This window comes from Zophobas morio, unplaced genomic scaffold (assembly GCF_036711695.1).
Source record: "Zophobas morio isolate AGI-343-1 ecotype UQ-CSIRO unplaced genomic scaffold, CSIRO_AGI_Zmor_V1 ptg000012l, whole genome shotgun sequence".
NCBI classification, from domain to species: Eukaryota; Metazoa; Arthropoda; class Insecta; order Coleoptera; family Tenebrionidae; genus Zophobas; species Zophobas morio.
This window is the reverse complement of record NW_026972117.1, coordinates 1,480,952-1,499,489: the sequence shown is the minus strand read 5'-3', so window position 1 is coordinate 1,499,489 and position 18,538 is coordinate 1,480,952. Positions and strand designations below refer to the sequence as shown.

The 18,538-nt window shown below is 36.0% G+C and overlaps 2 protein-coding genes across 10 annotated transcripts in view; one reads left to right on the top strand and one right to left on the bottom strand.

Moving 5' to 3' along the window:
• LOC135127548 (glutamate receptor ionotropic, kainate 2-like) overlaps positions 1 to 18,538 on the bottom strand; it is a 193,332-nt gene that overhangs the window by 165,834 nt on the left and 8,960 nt on the right. The window lies entirely within an intron of this gene.
• Positions 674 to 18,516, top strand: LOC135127542 (inactive serine protease PAMR1-like). 5 transcript variants are annotated; one of them, XM_064053982.1, is made up of 17 exons: positions 674 to 1,092; positions 10,139 to 10,205; positions 10,266 to 10,465; positions 10,516 to 10,722; positions 15,682 to 15,834; positions 15,888 to 16,009; positions 16,062 to 16,244; positions 16,297 to 16,459; positions 16,510 to 16,711; positions 16,757 to 16,843; positions 16,901 to 17,097; positions 17,153 to 17,347; positions 17,396 to 17,551; positions 17,603 to 17,724; positions 17,771 to 17,932; positions 17,993 to 18,149; positions 18,205 to 18,516. In XM_064053982.1, exons 1-17 carry the CDS (start codon positions 1,053 to 1,055, stop codon positions 18,378 to 18,380), a joined length of 2,589 nt encoding a protein of 862 aa, XP_063910052.1. In that variant the 5' UTR covers positions 674 to 1,052; the 3' UTR covers positions 18,381 to 18,516. The 5 variants fall into 5 exon arrangements, with proteins under 5 accessions (XP_063910052.1, XP_063910055.1, XP_063910056.1 ...); XM_064053984.1 differs by lacking the exons at positions 10,139 to 10,205; positions 10,266 to 10,465; positions 10,516 to 10,722; ... (11 more) ...; positions 17,993 to 18,149; positions 18,205 to 18,516 and adding exons at positions 1,163 to 1,229; positions 1,290 to 1,489; positions 1,539 to 1,745; ... (11 more) ...; positions 4,478 to 4,631; positions 4,687 to 5,035 and having other exon boundaries at positions 689 to 1,092; XM_064053981.1 differs by lacking the exon at positions 674 to 1,092 and adding an exon at positions 9,796 to 10,065.

The following is an 18,538-nucleotide window of genomic DNA, read 5'->3' as shown; positions in this document are numbered from 1 at the left end:
TCCTGATTAAATCAATAAAATAAATTTACGCATTCATTAATTTTTTTGAGTCACCCTGTATATGCAAATCCAAAAAATATGAATGGAGTGATAGATCACAAGTACAGACTCATCATATTTTGTACATTTTAGATATGATTTATTCCACAAACTTTTGAGCTGACGTCATCAAGTTTTTGGAGGGGATAAGCAAATATTTTTTGACTAAAGATTTATGATGCTCTTTATAGCCTTAAAACATCTGCAACATTTCAAAGCATTCTGGTTAGCAGATTAAAAATTAAATTTCAAAATGTTGTTTTATAATTTTGATTTTTTTTCCAAAAATCTGGACGTTTCGGGTGAAAAGTTGTAAACTACATGTGTAGGACTATGTTATTTTATACAATTGAAAACCCATTTACTATGTACAATTTTGAAGTGACGTCATCGCATTAGTGGTGGGGATGATTAGACAAATTTTGGTTAGCGTTTTACCATCTACATGATATTCTTAATATAAGTACAAAATTTCACAACAATCGGTCGAGTACTTTCGGAGATTATCTGTCTAATAAAATCCGGGGGCAGACGGACAGACGGACGGACAGACGGACGGACAGACGGACAGACAGACGGAAATGGGAGACCTATTTCTTCGTCTTCTAGGGGTCATGAAAGATCGAGAAAACGTAAAAGTAGAGAGTCGGCCGACGGACTCGATTACAATACTTTCTTTGCTTACGCTCGGGAAGTAAAAATGACATAACACGTCAAGGCACTCTACGTCATATTACTCCCACTGACCGCCAACCGACGTAAATACATAGTATCGAAATTGGTACTACGTTGAGCCGTTCTGCGGTCAGTGGCAGCACCACCTGGTCGTCCTTGCTGTCGGGACGCGCCACAGTGGAAACTCCACTGGCGTGCTAATCGTTAGTACCAGAAAAGAAGATACGTATAAACAAAAAAACCCACGACCCCAACGGTGAAACCAACTTGACCTTCCTATCGTCATTACCGCTTGAAACAACTTGTGAACGACAACGTAAATAAAACTCGTCATCAGAATGCAGTTTATAGTAAAAATTGTTCTTTTTTGTGCGACGGGTGAGTGACTTGTGACGAAAATAAATTATACTTTCTTAACGACAAAATTTGATTTTTACCTTTTTATTAGTAAAAGCTTTTGACTTCACCGAGTATTCACGCAAGAGAAACAAAAGGGCAACAGATCAGAACAATACGTAAGTTAGTTGATCGTAATAGGTTTGAATGCAGACTAACAAAATCGACGACTTCTCCAGTTGCACACTCCCACCGCATCCCGAGTTTGGCCGATGGCAGGTTTACGATCGCGATTCCTCTGAGTTTACTCCGGGACAAACGGTACCATCGCGAACAGTATTGGAAGTGACCTGTCAACACGATTACAGTCCAGATATTTCTGAGGCGTCTTCAACATGCATTCGTGGACAATGGAAACCCAGAATCGCGAGATGTTTCAGTAACTTTGACGATTAATTTAATGTTTTTTTTTAGACAAAAATTTTTAGAATCATGCAAGACCCTAACCAGTACTTGGCTTATGACAACAACTTGCAGCATTAATAGGATTCCGTTAGATTCTTGCGCTAATGCGGTCCACGGAACAGTCGCTGAGTTTCAGTGCGCTCCGTATTATGAAGTCGTTGGGGAAAAAGATCCATTCAGGTTGTGTTCTAACGGGAGTTGGGGTGGCAGTTTGCCGACGTGTGTTCCTGGTATGTAGGTATGCCTCGGTTAGGTATTTTTTTGTTTTTTCGTATCACCACTTTTTCACCTGATCAGCTCATTTTTTGTTTTATTTCGTTTACCAGTGGTTTCTTTAATGCTGGTCTTATTAGCGCGAAGCTCAAAGAGTGCGAGAAAATTTATTCATCAAAGAAATTCGTTTTCACGATCGTGGTTTAGGAGATTCTCTGTCTAATAAAAATTGACACAGACGCTGGACAGACAGACAGACAGACGGACAGACAGCCGGATGGAAACGGAAGGCCTAGTTTTCGCGGCGTAGGCGTCATGAAAGATCAAAATTGAAACTTTACACCGAATAAGCGGGTTTGTCACAATGCGGTGTAACTCATCATAGCTGACTTTTCGCCTAATGTTTAATAAAAAACTGATTTTGCTGAGTGTATTTCTAGTGTGTGGTAAACCTTACATTGACCGCACTTTAATCGTGGCGGGTTCTAAAACAAAAGTCGGAGATTATCCCTGGCAAGCAGCTCTGTACAGAGTAATCGATAAAGAATTGATCTGTGGAGGAAGTTTAATAAACGAAAGAGTTCTCTTAACTGGTACCATTAAATACTCACAACCGACACAACTCCCTAAAATGATAAAATTTCAGCGGCACACTGTGTAGCTGACGACGAAGGCAAGGAATACCCAGAACAACTGTACATGGTGGCCGTGGGAAAATATTACCGAGAATATAATCACACCGAAGACAAAAACGCCCAGTTTTGTTCGGTACTATTTAACTTTATGAAAGAGCGTCAAGTTAGTTGAATTTTTGTTTTTAGGTGCATAAGATATTTGTTCCGAGACAGTACAAAGCATCTGTTCAGAATTTCCGGGCTGATATCGCCCTCCTAGTAACAAACAACGCTTTCACTCTTTCCATTTACGTGCAGCCAGTGTGTATGGCATGGAAAACGAGCATCCACGAAATGCTGACGGACCCTGACAGAACGAAAGAGGCTTATGTACCTTAGTAGATTTGATTTAGTTGCGAGATCTTTTTTGTGTTTTCTGTAGGTCAGTGGCTGGGGTTATACTGTGGAATATAAAGACGTTTCCGCGGTTCTTAAACAATTGAAAGTACCAATTGTTAGCGAAGAAGAGTGCACCAAGAGATTAACTCCAGAAGATGCACAATTTTACACCGACGATAAGATATGTGCCGGCTACATAAATTCTAGTAGATATTTTGTAAGTAATGAATCCATGACAAGAGTGACTATTTGTAGGTCGTTCGGTGTGCAAAGGTGACAGTGGTGGCGGCTTAGTTACTTTGCACGAAGATCGTTATCACCTCATCGGAACTGTAAGTATTTCTCCGAGAGGAACCACCGAACATGGCGGCTGTGACAGTCAACACTACAGCCTGTACACCAAAGTTTCGGAATATTTAGACAATTTCATTCACCAACCAGAGGAACGATTTAGACCGTGAGTTCTCAAACTCGGAAACTCGTCGTACAATTTCTCTTTTAGAAATGCCACCTACAAGATAGATGCCAGTTGTGCCATTCCAGTTTTAAACGAATCATTCATAGCAACATTTCAGATTGTACCGCCCGGGTAAGCAAATCTAATAAATATCACAGAAAAAATTCTTTGCTCTTTTATTCTAAACAGTCACTGCGTTTTGCCTCAACATCCAGAGTTTGGAAACTGGAACGTTTATTACGGATTAGATGAATTTAAACCAGGACAATCAGTACCATCAGGTGTTATCTTAAGAATATCATGTGCCAGCAATTTTAAAGTAGTTGGCAACAGTCAACTAACTTGTGACGATGGAGAATGGTCAGACGACATTGGTCAATGTTCGAGTAGGTACATCGCGAACTTACACTGCACCTTGAATTTCTTGGTTTATTTTTGCAGAAATCTGTCCTTCGTTTGATACGCGAATTTGCTCTACCAATAACACGATAATCGAAGAGTGCAGACGAAGTGTCGAAGGTACCGTTACCAAGTTCCGATGTGCTCCATTTTATGAAGACACGCAACTAGAAACGAAACCCTTCCGAACTTGTAGTAACAGTACGTGGAGTAAAGAACAGCCTCATTGTCAACCAGGTAAACGTTGCACCTACAAAGAAGAAATTTAAGAAATGGTGGTTTCAGTTTGCGGAAAATTATCAATTTCAAGCATTAACTCGACTGTCGATGAGGCACTGATGCCAAGAAATTATCCTTGGCAAGTGGGTATATTCACTGAAGAATCAAACCGTCGATTCGTATTCACCGGATCACTTTTAAGTGAAAAAATTGTGATAACTGGTAAGTTTAAATTTTCATTGTAACTAAGATATAAAAAACTTGTTTTTGCAGTTGCACATTTTGTTACGGATGGCAACGGACGGCTAGGTCCAGCAGAAAATTTTATTGTGGGTGCTGGTATGATGTACATGTTATTAAATGATATCAACGAAACTTACGCTCAATATTCCAAGGTACTGTTTAGTGTTGAAGAATAATAACAACGAAGCAGTATTTTAGGTGGAGGCCGCGTATCTACCTGACCAGTTTAAACCATTTGAGTACCACTCCGATATTGCAATTTTGGTTCTAAGGAAAACATTTGTTTTTTCGTCGCATGTGCGGCCTATTTGTCTAGATGTCGAACAGAACTACAAGTTCGCCGAGAATCAAGAGCTTTATGTGAGATCTATAGTTCTTGTACATTGCGAATATTCTAATGTTTACTGTATGTTGATAGTATGAATTCTGGGCTACAGAGGACACGACTCTTGTGAATAAAGCAAGGGACAAGAAGATTTCTTCAGTGTCTCGGTCAACTTGTCAAGCTAATTCAATACAACGATATGGACACATTTTTGCAGCAGACAAATTGTGTGGTCGCCATTTTGCAGGTTCTAAATTAACTCGGTTCGTCCTGAATATGAAAATCAACCATATTTTTTTCAGATGCCGAATACAAAGGAATTGGTGTAATGCACAAACACAACGATACATATTATCTTGTGGGCGTTATTTCCTGGCTATTGGACAATCAATACAAAAATTTCTCAGTCGTAGTTTACACGGATATTTCAAAGCACATGGACTTTATTGTAAAAAAATTAAATTTATTTAGAGTATAGGAGATAGATTCAGTATTTTATGATGTTGATTATTTCCTTTCATTTTTGAAATATTGCATGAATTTGGAGACAGGATATTTTCCATTTTATTACTTTATTACGAGGTAAACCTGTACTTTTTCAGTAATTGTTTCGTCTGGAGTGAAAATAAATAAATAAAGCTTTTTCTTTAACATCTTGTATATGTAAAAAAAATATTTTCAACTTTTGTGATCCCACTTTAAAAAGTGACATAACACGTCAAGGCACTCTACGGGGTCCGTTAACTTGGCACCACCAAGTTAATGAATTTTACTCAAAAGCTAGCACCTCGTTGTTCTAACCTAGCACCAGCTAGCACCACCAATCAAAAAGCTAGCACCACCTAATTATTGAAATAAAAGCCTTTTACTTTCGGGGGGGGGGGCAAGTTAACGCTAGCCCTGCAATATAATTTAAAGACAATGAAAAGCTAGCACCTAATAGTTTAGAGCTAGCACCAACTAGCACCATTAGTCTTATAGCTAGCACCATTAAACAAACTAAATAAAATAATTGAAAAGCCCTGAAAAAATAACTCGCATCTATAATTCCCAATCGTGGCCGGAAATAAACTATCTTTGAAAATTAATACATTACAATCATCCATTACTTATAAAAAGTCATGTTTTCTGCATTGAACAGAACTTAATATCTACATTATCTACATATTTAATTAAATTACATCACTTGCGTTCAAATCGTTCTTCATTTATTTCAATACACTAAAAATTAGGCCATGATAAATGCGATCATTTAATTTTTTTCCACAGTCATACATTTGACTGACATTACGTAAATAACAAATTTGAAATAACAAGCGAGACTATAAAATTGAAGTCATTTGTAATTTATAAATCCGAGGTTAATGACGAAAACCTTTGTAAACTCTAAATTCCTAAAAATATTATTAAAACAACTTAAAATCCTAGAAACTTAACAGACAATGTGTCTAGAAGTCAAGTACAAATTATGAAGTTTCACTATCCGTAGTAATAATCCCTATTTTGGGGCAAGCGTCTATTCTTTAGTTTCGCGCTTAGTAATACTTCAGGTATACGGACAAAATACCATTTGTGAACAGTTTGGTGGGCCTTGTAGATCCCTACTACACTTATACAATGAATATTTGTTTGAATAACACGCTTTAGAAGCAGCTTATTTTCAAGTTAATGCAAATTCATTACTTATTACTAACAAACACATTATTCATTTTAATAAGAACTAATTTAGTTTTTTGTATCGATAGTGGTTTATTGGAGTTAGCACTTTAACCATAGTTCCTTTATTGCAAGTTTTATTACAAGTTTGTAAGGTAATAAAGAAGCTCTAACTTTGTTGTTGCGACGGTAATATTTTTATAAGATCGTAAAATTAGCATCATATTGTCCTGTAGTAGTCTTGTAGTGCAAACTGTCGTCGTCAAAACAGACTCTCCTTAATCAAGGAAACTGTAATTCTTCCATTAGTTCTACTCCGTGCCGATATACACGGTGAGTCTCTAAACGGGTGCTCCTCGATATCTCAAATAACTGTACAACCTTAGTGTTTGATTTTTTTTTCAATCACTAATAATAATAATATAATTAATGAGATAGTGAGCAGCGCGCGTTTAGTGATTCGGAATTGGAAAATGATACAGCCAACGAGCTGTGAATTTAAAAACCGGCTTTTTATTTCTAGTAGTCATAACTATGGATGGTTCTAATTAACATTAAAGTTCGTATTAGTTTTCAGAAAGGGATTGTGAAGACATGCTTCTTTCAGAGCGTAATCAGACATCTACTCCCTCAATGCCGGGTCGGATATCAGACACTGCATACTGTCGGTACTTTTCTACTATGACTATGGGACAGTAAATAAAATAAATAATTTCCAGAAAACATATATTGTAGGTAAATATTTAAAAATAAGTTCGACTTAACTGTAACTCCATTTTTTTCTTTTAAGTAAATATAGGGTCATTATTTTATCTGTTCACGCCTGAATCACAGTATAGATATCTATACTGTGCCTGAATACTTTGATGTAGGCAACATGTAATACACATCAGAAGCATCTTTGATCAATTTGTTAATCTTTTTAAACTAATAATAATTACAGCACAAAACAACAACACAAAAATCATACTATGTCATAAATGACAACAAAGATGTCGGACAACTAATAATGGAAAATTCAAACAAAATAGAACATAATTTATTCAATCCTTTGACGAATATAAAGAAAAGAAAATAAATAATATGTTTCTTAATAATAGGGTGGTATGGTTAAAACTGCCCGCCTTTTCTATCTTCACACAGCGCTATCCTGTGTTCAAAATTTCTACGTAGTCTATTTAGAATCTCGGATGTTAAATTAAGATCTGTACGACACCACACGATCCTTTTGCGCAAATGATCTTCATTTTGAATTGGAAGGGCTGAAGTGGTATGGATGAAATCAGTTTGCCCTCAGGACGTTAAAAACCGAACTCTGAGTAATCTGCATTTGTCTTCCGATCTGCTTTTGACTCACGTGAGAATTTTCTCTATAATTTCAAACAAGGCAGCTTCATTTTCTGGCATTGTTACTGTAAGATGCCTAACTTTAATTTTCTTAAATTGATCAACTTCTCTTAAGCTTTTTTCGAGTTTAATAAATGTTTGGTTAGAAGGAATTGTATCGCCTGGCATATAGATGAACGACAGCCTCAAAATTTCCATCACATTTTGCCAAAGTTAAAAGCATATTGGTTTTTTTCGGAATTCAAAAACGTTATTAGCAAAAGTTGAAAATAATTTGACCGCTACAGGGAATTTAAGAGGAAGTTATTTATGGAAAGTAAAATGTGTTGCCTATTCAGACTTATCCAGGTGTGAACAGATAAAATAATCACACTTTAACTTAGATTTGTTTTACGGCAGTTATAAAGTAATACAAATTTTTCTACTCCCACATAGTAATCCATGAATTACGAACTGTCTAGCCTCATAGTAAAACCATAGTTACACCCACTGGCATGTAATGAATGAACAGGCACGTAATATATATATATTACGTGCCTGTTTGGGTAGTTTCCATAGCAACTATAAATATTTGCTTTCCCAAAAAAAATTCTTCTGAAAGTGATTCTTCATTATAGATCGTAGAAAAAGTATATGACACAACTCTGGTGGTAAGCTAATTACGAACTCATATTACATCACTCGCTCGCTACGCTCGCTCGTGTGTAAACTTCGTTCGTAATTAGCTTCTTACCACCCTCGATATGTAATATACTATTATAACTAGTTCCAACTTGCTCATGTAATGTAATAGAGGTTACCACTTGAATAATACTTGTGATTTAAAAAAGAGATAGAAAGAAAACAGGAAAATACTGGGTACAGCATAACAAAAAAAAATGCACTTATAAAAACAACATTCGTGATTCCTTTATAAAACTATAATGTATAAAAAAAGCAACATGCAACATAATAAATGTCAAACATCTTCCAGTTTTCGTTGTGAAGAAATCCAGTAACACCGCATTAATTATAATTTTGATTTTTGTGGAAAATTTGTTTAAGAATATCCGGTAAACGTGACGTCAGTTCATTTGTGTGAGTATGTACACTTAATGGTTAGATTAATAAATATGGACTTTTAAATCTATAATTCCTTATAAATTTCTGGTTTTACATGAACCACATCATTGTTGTACAATATGTTGGTCCACATAATTTGTTAGTTAATATATATTAACTATGATATATGTTAGAAAATAATTTGCATTTTAACCAATAGACACTATATTTCGTCTATTTCGAAACTAAAGAATAGACGCTTGCCCCAAAATAGGGATTATTATTACGGATAGTAAAAATTCATAGTTTGTACTTGACTTCTAGACACAATTTTTGATAACTTTCTAGGATTTTAAATTATTTTAAAAATCTTTTTAGGAATTTAGCGTTTACAAAGGTTTTCGTCATTAACCTCGGATTTATAAATTACGAATGACTCAAATTTTATAGTCTCGCTTGTTATTTCAAATTTGTTATTTACGTAATGTCCGTCAAATGTATGACTGTGGAAAAAAATTAAATGATCGCATTTATCATGGCCTAATTTTTAGTGTGTTGAAATAAATGAAGAACGATTTGAATGCAAGTGATATAATTTAATTAAATATGTAGATAATGTAGATATTAAGTTCTGTTCAATGCAGAAAACATGACTTTTTATAAATAATGGATGATTGTAATGTATTAATTTTCAAAGATAGTTTATTTCCCGCCACGATTGGGAATTATAGATGCGAGTTATTTTTTCAGGGTTTTTCAATTATTTTATTTAGTTTGTTTAATGGTGCTAGCTATAAGACTAATGGTGCTAGTTGGTGCTAGTTCTAAACTATTAGGTGCTAGCTTTTCATTGTCTTTAAATTATATTGCGGGGGTAGCGTTAACTTAGCCCCCCCCGAAAATAACCCTTTATTACATGGCTTTATTGAATAAAAACGCACTTTTTTTAATGGATCCAGCGAGTGCTAGCTCTAGACTATTAACCTCCTGATTTTTACCATTAAAGAAAAAAAAGTGGGAGCTACTTTTTTTTTATTTTTAATTTTTTTTTAATACTTGCAGAGTGGTGTTAGCTATGAGACTAATGGTGCTAGCTGGTGCTAGGTCTAAACTACCTCGGACCAACTTTTCATGAGAATTAAATAATGTCGGGGGGCTAGCGTTAACTTGCCCCCCCCCCGAAAGTAAAAGGCTTTTATTTCAATAATTAGGTGGTGCTAGCTTTTTGATTGGTGGTGCTAGCTGGTGCTAGGTTAGAACAACGAGGTGCTAGCTTTTGAGTAAAATTCCCCACTCTACGTCATATTACTCCCACTGACCGCCAACCGGCGCGGCGTAAATACATAGTATCGAAATTGGTACTACGTTGAGCCGTTCTGCGGTCAGTGGCAGCACCACCTGGTCGTCCTTGCTGTCGGGACGCGCCAAGGTGGAAACTCCACTGGTGTGCTAATAGTACTAGAAGAGAAGATACGTAAGAAAGGATTTGGAAAAACCCACCACACAAACGGTAAAACCAACTTGACCTTCCTATTCCCATTATCGCTCGAGATAAGTTGTGAACGAAAACCTAAATAAAACACGTCGACTCATCAGAATGGAGTTTATAATAAAAATTGTTCTTTTATGTGCGACGGGTGAGTGACTTATGACGAAAATAAATTATACTTTCTCAACGACATAATAATTTGATTTTTACGTTTTTATTAGTAAAAGCTTTTGACCTCACCCAGTATTCACGCAAGAGAAACAAAAGGGCAACAAATCAGAACAATACGTAAGTTAGTTGATCGTAATAGATTTGGATTCAGACTAACGAAATCGACGACTTCCCTAGCTGCACACTCCCCCCGCATCCCGAGTTTGGCCGATGGCAGATTTACGATCACGATTCCTCTGAGTTTACTCCGGAACAAACGGTACCATCGCGAACAGTATTGGAAGTGACCTGTCAACACGATTACAGCCCAGATATTTCTGAAGCGTCTTCAACATGCATTCGTGGACAATGGAAACCCAGAATCGCGAGATGTTTCAGTAACATTGACGATTAATTTAGTGTTGTTTTTTTAGACAAAATTTTTTAGAAACATGCAGGACCCTAACCAGTACTTGGCTTATGACAGTAACTTGCAGCATTAATAGGATTTCGTTAGATTCTTGCGCAAATGCGGCCCACGGAACAGTCGCTGAGTTTCAGTGTGCCTCGTATTATGAAGTCGTTGGGGAAAAAGATCCATTCAGGTTGTGTTCCAACGGGAGTTGGGTTGGCGGTTTGCCGACGTGTGTTCCTGGTATGTAGGTATGCCTCGGTTAGGTATTTTTTTGGTTTTTCGTCTCACCTACTTTTTCACTTGATCAGTTCATTTTTTGTTTTATTTCGTTTACCATTGTTTTCATAAGATTATGATAAGCGGTGTGTCGTTAACTTGTGCGGTGACGGTGCTACATTTAATTCCTTTATTTCCTGAGATTTTTGCTAAAGTTTTTTAAGGAAATTGGTGAACTGAGTGATACTTAGCATAGTACGTCGACACCCCCTTAGGTGGGGTCGGTGAGTGACCTATACTCGAAAATCTTTATTTTACTAATTTTCTTCATATTACCTTTAATTTTTATTAACAGTTTTTTCGAATACACTCCTATCGCTATCTGACCCCGTAGGGGGGATAGTGTGATTTATCAGCACTACGTTTGTTAGTTTATTGAATTTGAGCGATGGCAATCAAATGTACTAAGTGCAACCGTACTATCACTCGGGCTGAAAATCATTTATCATGTAAAGCATGCAAATTACATTTTCATTGCGACTGTGTGACGATTGATGAGGATTCTTAACAATAGGTTGAAAGAACTAGGTAAACTTAATAATTGGTTCTGTGCATTTTGTTCAATTTCTCTGGTTTCTGCCGATAGTCCTAATGTGGTCAATCCAGAAACTAATACCAGTGATCCTAAATTAACACCTGAGACTATGAAAATGATTGATACCATTGTAGCCAAACATATAAAGCCATTAATAGACGCCATTTATGAACTAAAAATAACAATTCAGGACTTATCTACTGAAAACTTGAACCTACGCAATGAAATCGGTAAATTAAATAACATCTTACCTTGTGAACAAACCAATTTTGCTGATATAGATGCACAGAATGCAAAAACTTCTTACCGGAATGTAGTTACGAAGAATTCCCAGAAGACGATAATAGTAAAGCCAAAAGACGATAAACAGTCTACTAATAAAACAAAATTTGATGTTATGAAAAGTGTTGATCCTCTTAAAGACGTCAACATTGGAAAAGTTAAGAAATTGAAAGATGGCCGTTTGTTATTAAAATGTGATAATTCCTGCAATTTTAAACAAATTGCCCAAGATAAACTATCTGCATCTTATGAAATTCGTGAGGTCAAATCAGTAGGACCTAGGATTCGAATCGCCGGTATGCCTGATTATATAGAATCAAAAGATGTATCTTCCTATATGAAAAAACAAAACGAATCCATATTTGATGAGAGCTCCACCTGTAATTTACTTAAATTCAGTCCAATAAAAAAAAATAATACGGTCTTTCAAGCAGTTTTTGAAGTTGACTTAATAACATATAAAAAAGCGTTAAGTTTAGGTCATTGCCTTATTGTTTTAGACGGTTGTTCTATTTATGACGCCATAGATATCACAAGATGTTATAATTGTAATACCTTTGGCCACTCTCAGAAATATTGTAAAAATACGGTTTCTTGTCCTCGTTGTGGTGGTAATCACGGTCTTAAGGATTGCAATTCAGATACAGATTCATTTACTTGTGTAAATTGTAATAATCTAAACATTAAAAATAAAAACAGTGAAATTAACGTTAACCACGCGGCCTGGGATTATCGCAAATGCGGGGCACACCAGCAAGTCCTCCAAAAAATAAAACAAGATTTATTTGGACTGCCAATATAGCAATCACGTGATGATTCCAGGGTAACTTCCTTGCCTCGTTCAAGTTCTTCTAATCAATTTTTGTCAGACAATTCTGGCAATATCTGCATAAAAAATTCCAAAGTACTCTTTATTTACTATCAAAATGTTAGAGGCCTTAACACCAAATTAACTGATGTATACAATTCACTTGCTAGTTGTCACTATGATGTAGTTGCTTTTACTGAGACATTCTTGAGTGAGACTGTTCAAAATTCTGAAATCTCCGGTCCTAATTATGTTATTTATAGAAGTGACCGCAAATATTCTTCTCTTGATTGTGAAAGAGGAGGAGGTGTTCTTCTTGCTGTAGATTCAAATTTAAGATCTCACAAATATAAACTTGACAGTTTAAACTTTAGTGCGTTACCAGTAATTGATGTATTGGTTGTAAAAATTTGCATGGCTCATGGTACTCTTAATGTTATTGTAGTTTATGTTCCTCCAGCCCCAAGAGTTAGTGCCGGTGATGTAGAACTGTTTTTTGAACTTCTTTCCTCATTATGTTCATTACTAGGTAATAACATAATCATTCTTGGGGACTTCAATATACCAAGTTACTCTGCTTATTTAGTAAATTCTCAATTAAAAGATTCAAAAACTAATTCACTTCTTTACTTCTTAAATTTAACTAATTATCATCAATATAATTATATTACAAATAATTACGATAGATTATTAGATCTAGTTTTATCAGATAAGCAGTGTGTAATTGTGAAAGCTAGTGACGTATTACTTAACGAAGACGCCCATCACCCGAGTTTAGAAATTGAAACAAACTGCCTCAAGTTGTGTCATGGTAAATATTTGTATAATGGCAATTTTAAAACCTATAATTTCAGAAAAGCTGATTTTTATCAGTTGTACAGCTTACTCCTGAACACAGACTGGTCCTTTATTACTAGCTGTACCTACTGATGTAGACATTGCGTGCTCCTTTTTTTACTCCAAATTAAACAACATATTTGAGTTGTCAGTTCCTAAAAGCAGACGATTCAAAAAACGTCAGTACCCACCATGGTTTAATCGCCACATTATTCAAAAACTTAAGCTAAAATGGAAACTTTGGGCTATTTATAAACTTAGTAATGATGTTGAATCCTATAATAAATTCAAAAATTTAAGAGCTGAGATTAAAAATGAGATCAAACTGTCCCATATCGCATACATGCAAAACATCGAAAGCAATATTCCTTCTGATCCGAACCTTTTCTGGCAGTATATTAAGAGCTTTAAACAAGAAAATCTCATACCGAATTCGATGACGTACAACAATAAAATTATAAACGGTCCTATAAACATCGTTAATTCATTTGCTGACTTTTTTCAGCAATCTTTTATCCCATCTGATCCCTCTGGTGCAATTTTCTCCTATCACTGTACCTCAGTTTTTAGAAAATTTTTCAGTGAAGAAGAGGTTCTCCACATTCTGCAAAAGATGAAAAACAAAATGACATCTGGACCTGACGGCATCCCGTCTTTTCTATTAAAGGATTGTGCAAGCGTCCTCGCTTTTCCATTAATGATTATCTTTAATCTTTCGATTAGTTCTGGAATATATCCTACCCTTTGGAAAGAGTCATACGTTTTTCCTGTCTTCAAAAAAGGAAACAAAAGCGAAATAGAAAATTATCGGCCCATAACGTTGCTGTGTAACTTTTCTAAAGCATTTGAAACATTATTACATAATGCTATTGTTCATCATATTAGAACATATATTACCCCATTACAGCATGGCTTCTTCAGAGGTAGATCTATTGAGACTAATCTTTGTTGTTTCACTCAATTTGTTGCAGAATCATTTGATACTGAAGCCCAGGTTGATTGTATTTATACCGATTTCTCAAAGGCATTTGACAGATTAGACCACTTTAAGCTACTAAATAAATTAAGCTCTTTCGGTATATCAAATGCATTTATCAAATTATTCAAATCCTATTTAATTGGTAGAACGCAAACTGTCACTCTTAGTGGTTTCCACTCGGATCAAATACATGTCACCTCGGGGGTTCCACAAGGGTCAATTCTTGGGCCTTTGTTTTTCATTATGTTCATTAATGATATAGTATCTAATCTGGATTCTCAATGTCTTTTATATGCTGATGACCTGAAAGTATTTAGAAATATATCATCTTTTTCAGACCACCTTAAACTTCAATCTGATTTAAGAAAAATTGAAGTAATGTGCCTCCAAGAAGGGCTTCCTCTAAATATTTCGAAGTGTGGTGTAATGACGTTCTCATTGAAACATAACAATAGCATTTATATGTACCATGTAAGTGACCCGGCGCTTCAACGGTTTGTCACAATTAAAGATTTGGGAATCATTTTTGATACAAAGTTATCATTTTCAGAACATTATGATTCAATAGTAGCATCAGCGCTAAGAGCTTTAGGATTCATAATTCGAAGCAGCAAGCATTTTCAGAACAACAAGACTCTCCTCTGTTTATATTTTGCATTTGTGAGATCAAAATTAGAATACGGTTGCACTATTTGGTCTCCCGGTTATAATACGCACTGCCTCAAAATAGAGAATTTACAACGCAAATTTTTAAAATTTCTCCACTTTAGAGCATTCGGTTTTTATCCGGATAGAGGTTTTCCTCATGATACACTGCTATCCATTTTCTCAGTTCAGAGGTTAGAAATGAGACGTGTTATTTTGTCTTTATGTTTTCTCTTTAAGCTTGTAAATGGTAAAATTGATTCAGACGTACTATTGGGAAAATTGTCTTTCTTGGTACCTAGACTTAATACCAGAAATCCAGAATGTTTTTACGTTGAATTTTCAAGAATAAACGTACATATGTTTTCACCTATTGTCACTATGTGTCGTAACTATAATTTATACAGAAATCATTTTGACCTATTCAACAGCAGTATCAACCAAATTAAAAGTTTGCGTTTATAATTTTGAATTAGATTTTCTCTCTTTTTTTTTTTTCTTAATTCTTTCCCATCCTTATAAATGGTTTATCTGTTAGGATGGCTAAATAATAATAATAATAATAATAATAATTAGTGCTGTTCTTTCTTACTAGCGCTAAGCTCAAAGAGTACGAGAAAATTTATTAATAAAAAAAAAATCATTTTCACGGTCATTGTTTCGGAGATTATCTCTATAATAAAAACTGACACAGACGCACGCTGGATAGACAGACAGACAGACGGACGTCAAAATTGATACTTTGCACCGAGTTTGTCACAATGCAATGTAGCTCATCATAGCTGACTTTTCGCCTACTGTTTAAGAAAAAATTGATTTTCTTGAGTGTATTTCTAGTGTGTGGTAAGCCTTACATTGACCGCACTTTAATCGTGGCGGGTTCTCAAACAAAAGTCGGAGATTATCCCTGGCAAGCAGCTCTGTACAGAGTAATCGATAAAGAATTGATCTGTGGAGGAAGTTTACTAAACGAAAGAGTTATCTTAACGGGTACCATTAAATACTCACAACCGACACAACTCCCTGAAATGATAAAATTTCAGCGGCACACTGTGTAGCAGACGATGAAGCCAAGCAATTCCCAGAACAACTGTACATAGTGGGCGTGGGAAAATATTATCGAGAGTATAATCACACCGAAGACGAAAACGCACAGTTTTGTTCGGTACTACTTAATTTATGAAAGAGCATCATATTAGTTGAATTTTTGTTTTCAGGTGCATAAGATACTTGTTCCGAGACAGTACAAAGCATCTGTTCAGAATTACCGGTCTGATATCGCCCTGATAGTAACAAACAACGCTTTCACTCTTTCCATATACGTACAGCCTGTGTGCATGGCATGGAAAACGAGCATCCACGAATTGCTGACGGACCCTGAGAGAACCAAAGATGCTTATGTACGTTCGTAGGTTTGCTGTATTTGCGAGACTTTTATTGTGTTTTCTGTAGGTCAGTGGATGGGGTTATACTGTGGAATATAAAGACGTTTCGGCGGTTCTTAAACAATTAAAAGTACCAATTGTTAGCGAAGAAGAGTGCACCAAGAGATTAACTCCAGAAGTTGCACAATTTTACACCGACGATAAGCTATGTGCCGGCTATATAAATTCTAGTAGATATTTTTGTAAGTGATGAATCCATGACAAGAGTGACTATTTGTAGGTCGTTCGGTGTGCAAAGGTGACAGTGGTGGCGGATTAGTTACTTTGCACGAAAATCGTTATCACCTCATCGGAATTGTAAGTATTTCTCCGAGAGGAACCACCGAACATGGCGGTTGTGACAGTCAACACTACAGCCTGTACACCAAAGTCTCGGAATATTTAGACAATTTCATCCAGCAACCAGAAGCACGATTTAGACCGTGAGTTCTCAAACTCGGAAACTCGTCATACAATTTCTCTTTTAGAAATGCCACCTACAAGATAGATGCCAGTTGTGCCATTCCGGCTTTAAACGAATCATTGATAGCAACATTTCAGATTGTACCGCCCGGGTAAGCAAATCTAATAAATATCACAGAAAAAATTCTTTACTGTTGTATTCTAAACAGTCACTGCGTTTTGCCTCAACATCCAGAGTTTGGAAATTGGAGCGTTTACTACGGGTTCTACGAATTTAAACCAGGACAATCAGTACCATCAGGTGTTATTTTAAGAATATCATGTGGCAGCAATTTTAAAGTAGTTGGCAACAGTCAACTAACTTGTGACGATGGAGAATGGTCAGACGACATTGGTCAATGTTCGCGTAGGTACCACGCGAACTTACACTGCACCTTGAAATTCTTGTTTTATTTTTGCAGAAATCTGTCCCTCGTTTGATACGAAAACTTGCTCTACTAATAACACGATAATCGAAGAGTGCAGACGAAGTGTCGAAGGTACCGTTACCAAGTTCCGATGTGCTCCATTTTATGAAGACCTGCAACTAGAAACCAAACCCTTCCGAACTTGTAGTAATAGTACGTGGAGTAAAGAACAGCCTCATTGTCAACCAGGTAAACGTTGCACCTACAAAGAAGAAATTTAAGAAATGGTGTTTTCAGTTTGCGGTAAATTATCAGTTTCAAGCATGAACTCGCCTGTCGATGAGGCATCGATACCAAGAAATTATCCTTGGCAAGTGGGTATATTCACTGAACGTACTGATTATCGATTCTTATTCACTGGATCACTTTTAAGTGAAAAAATTGTGATTACCAGTAAGTTTAAATTTTCATTGCCACTAAGACTTAAAAAACTTATTTTTGCAGTTGCGCATTTTGTTACGGATGGCAGTGGACAACTGCGTCCAGCAGAAAATTTTATTGTGGGTGCCGGTATGATGTACAAGTTATTAAATGACACCAGTGAAACTTACGCTCAATATTCTAAGGTACTGTTCACTGTTGAAGAACAACAACAACGAAATATAATTTTAGGTGGGGGCTGCTTATCTACCTGAACAGTTTAAAGCAAATGAGTTCCACTCTGATATTGCAATTTTAGTTGTAAAGAAAACTTTTGTTTTTTCGTCGCATGTGCGGCCTGTTTGTCTAGATGTCGAACATAACTACAAGTTCTCCGAGAATCAAGAGCTTTATGTGAGATCGACAGTTTTTCTACATAATAAGTACATTCTAATTTTTGCGGTATGTTGATAGTACGAATTCTGGGCTAGAGAGGACACAACTCTTTCGAATAAAGCAAGGGACAAGAAACTTTCTTCAGTGTCCCGGTCAACTTGCCGAGATAATTCAATACGACGTTATGGACACATCTTTACGGCAGACAAATTGTGTGGTCGCCATTTTCAACAAGGTTCTAAATTAATTCGGTTCGTCCTGAACATGCAAATCAACCATATTTTTTTCAGGAGACGAATACAAAGGAATTGGTGTAATGCACGAGCACAACGATACGTATTATCTTGTGGGCGTTATTTCTTGGATATTGGACAATCAATTCAAAAATTTCTCAGTCGTAGTTTACACGGATATTTCAAAGCACATGGACTTTATTGTAGAAAAAATAAATGCATATAGAGTATAGCAGATATATTTAAAACTAGCTGACCCCGTGAACTCCGTTTCACCTACAATTTAATTTTGAATCTGCAAAATCGAATGCTTTGAAATCTTGCAGATGTTTTAAACATATGATAAGCATAATAAATTTTTATTCAAAATATATTTACTTATCCCCTCCAA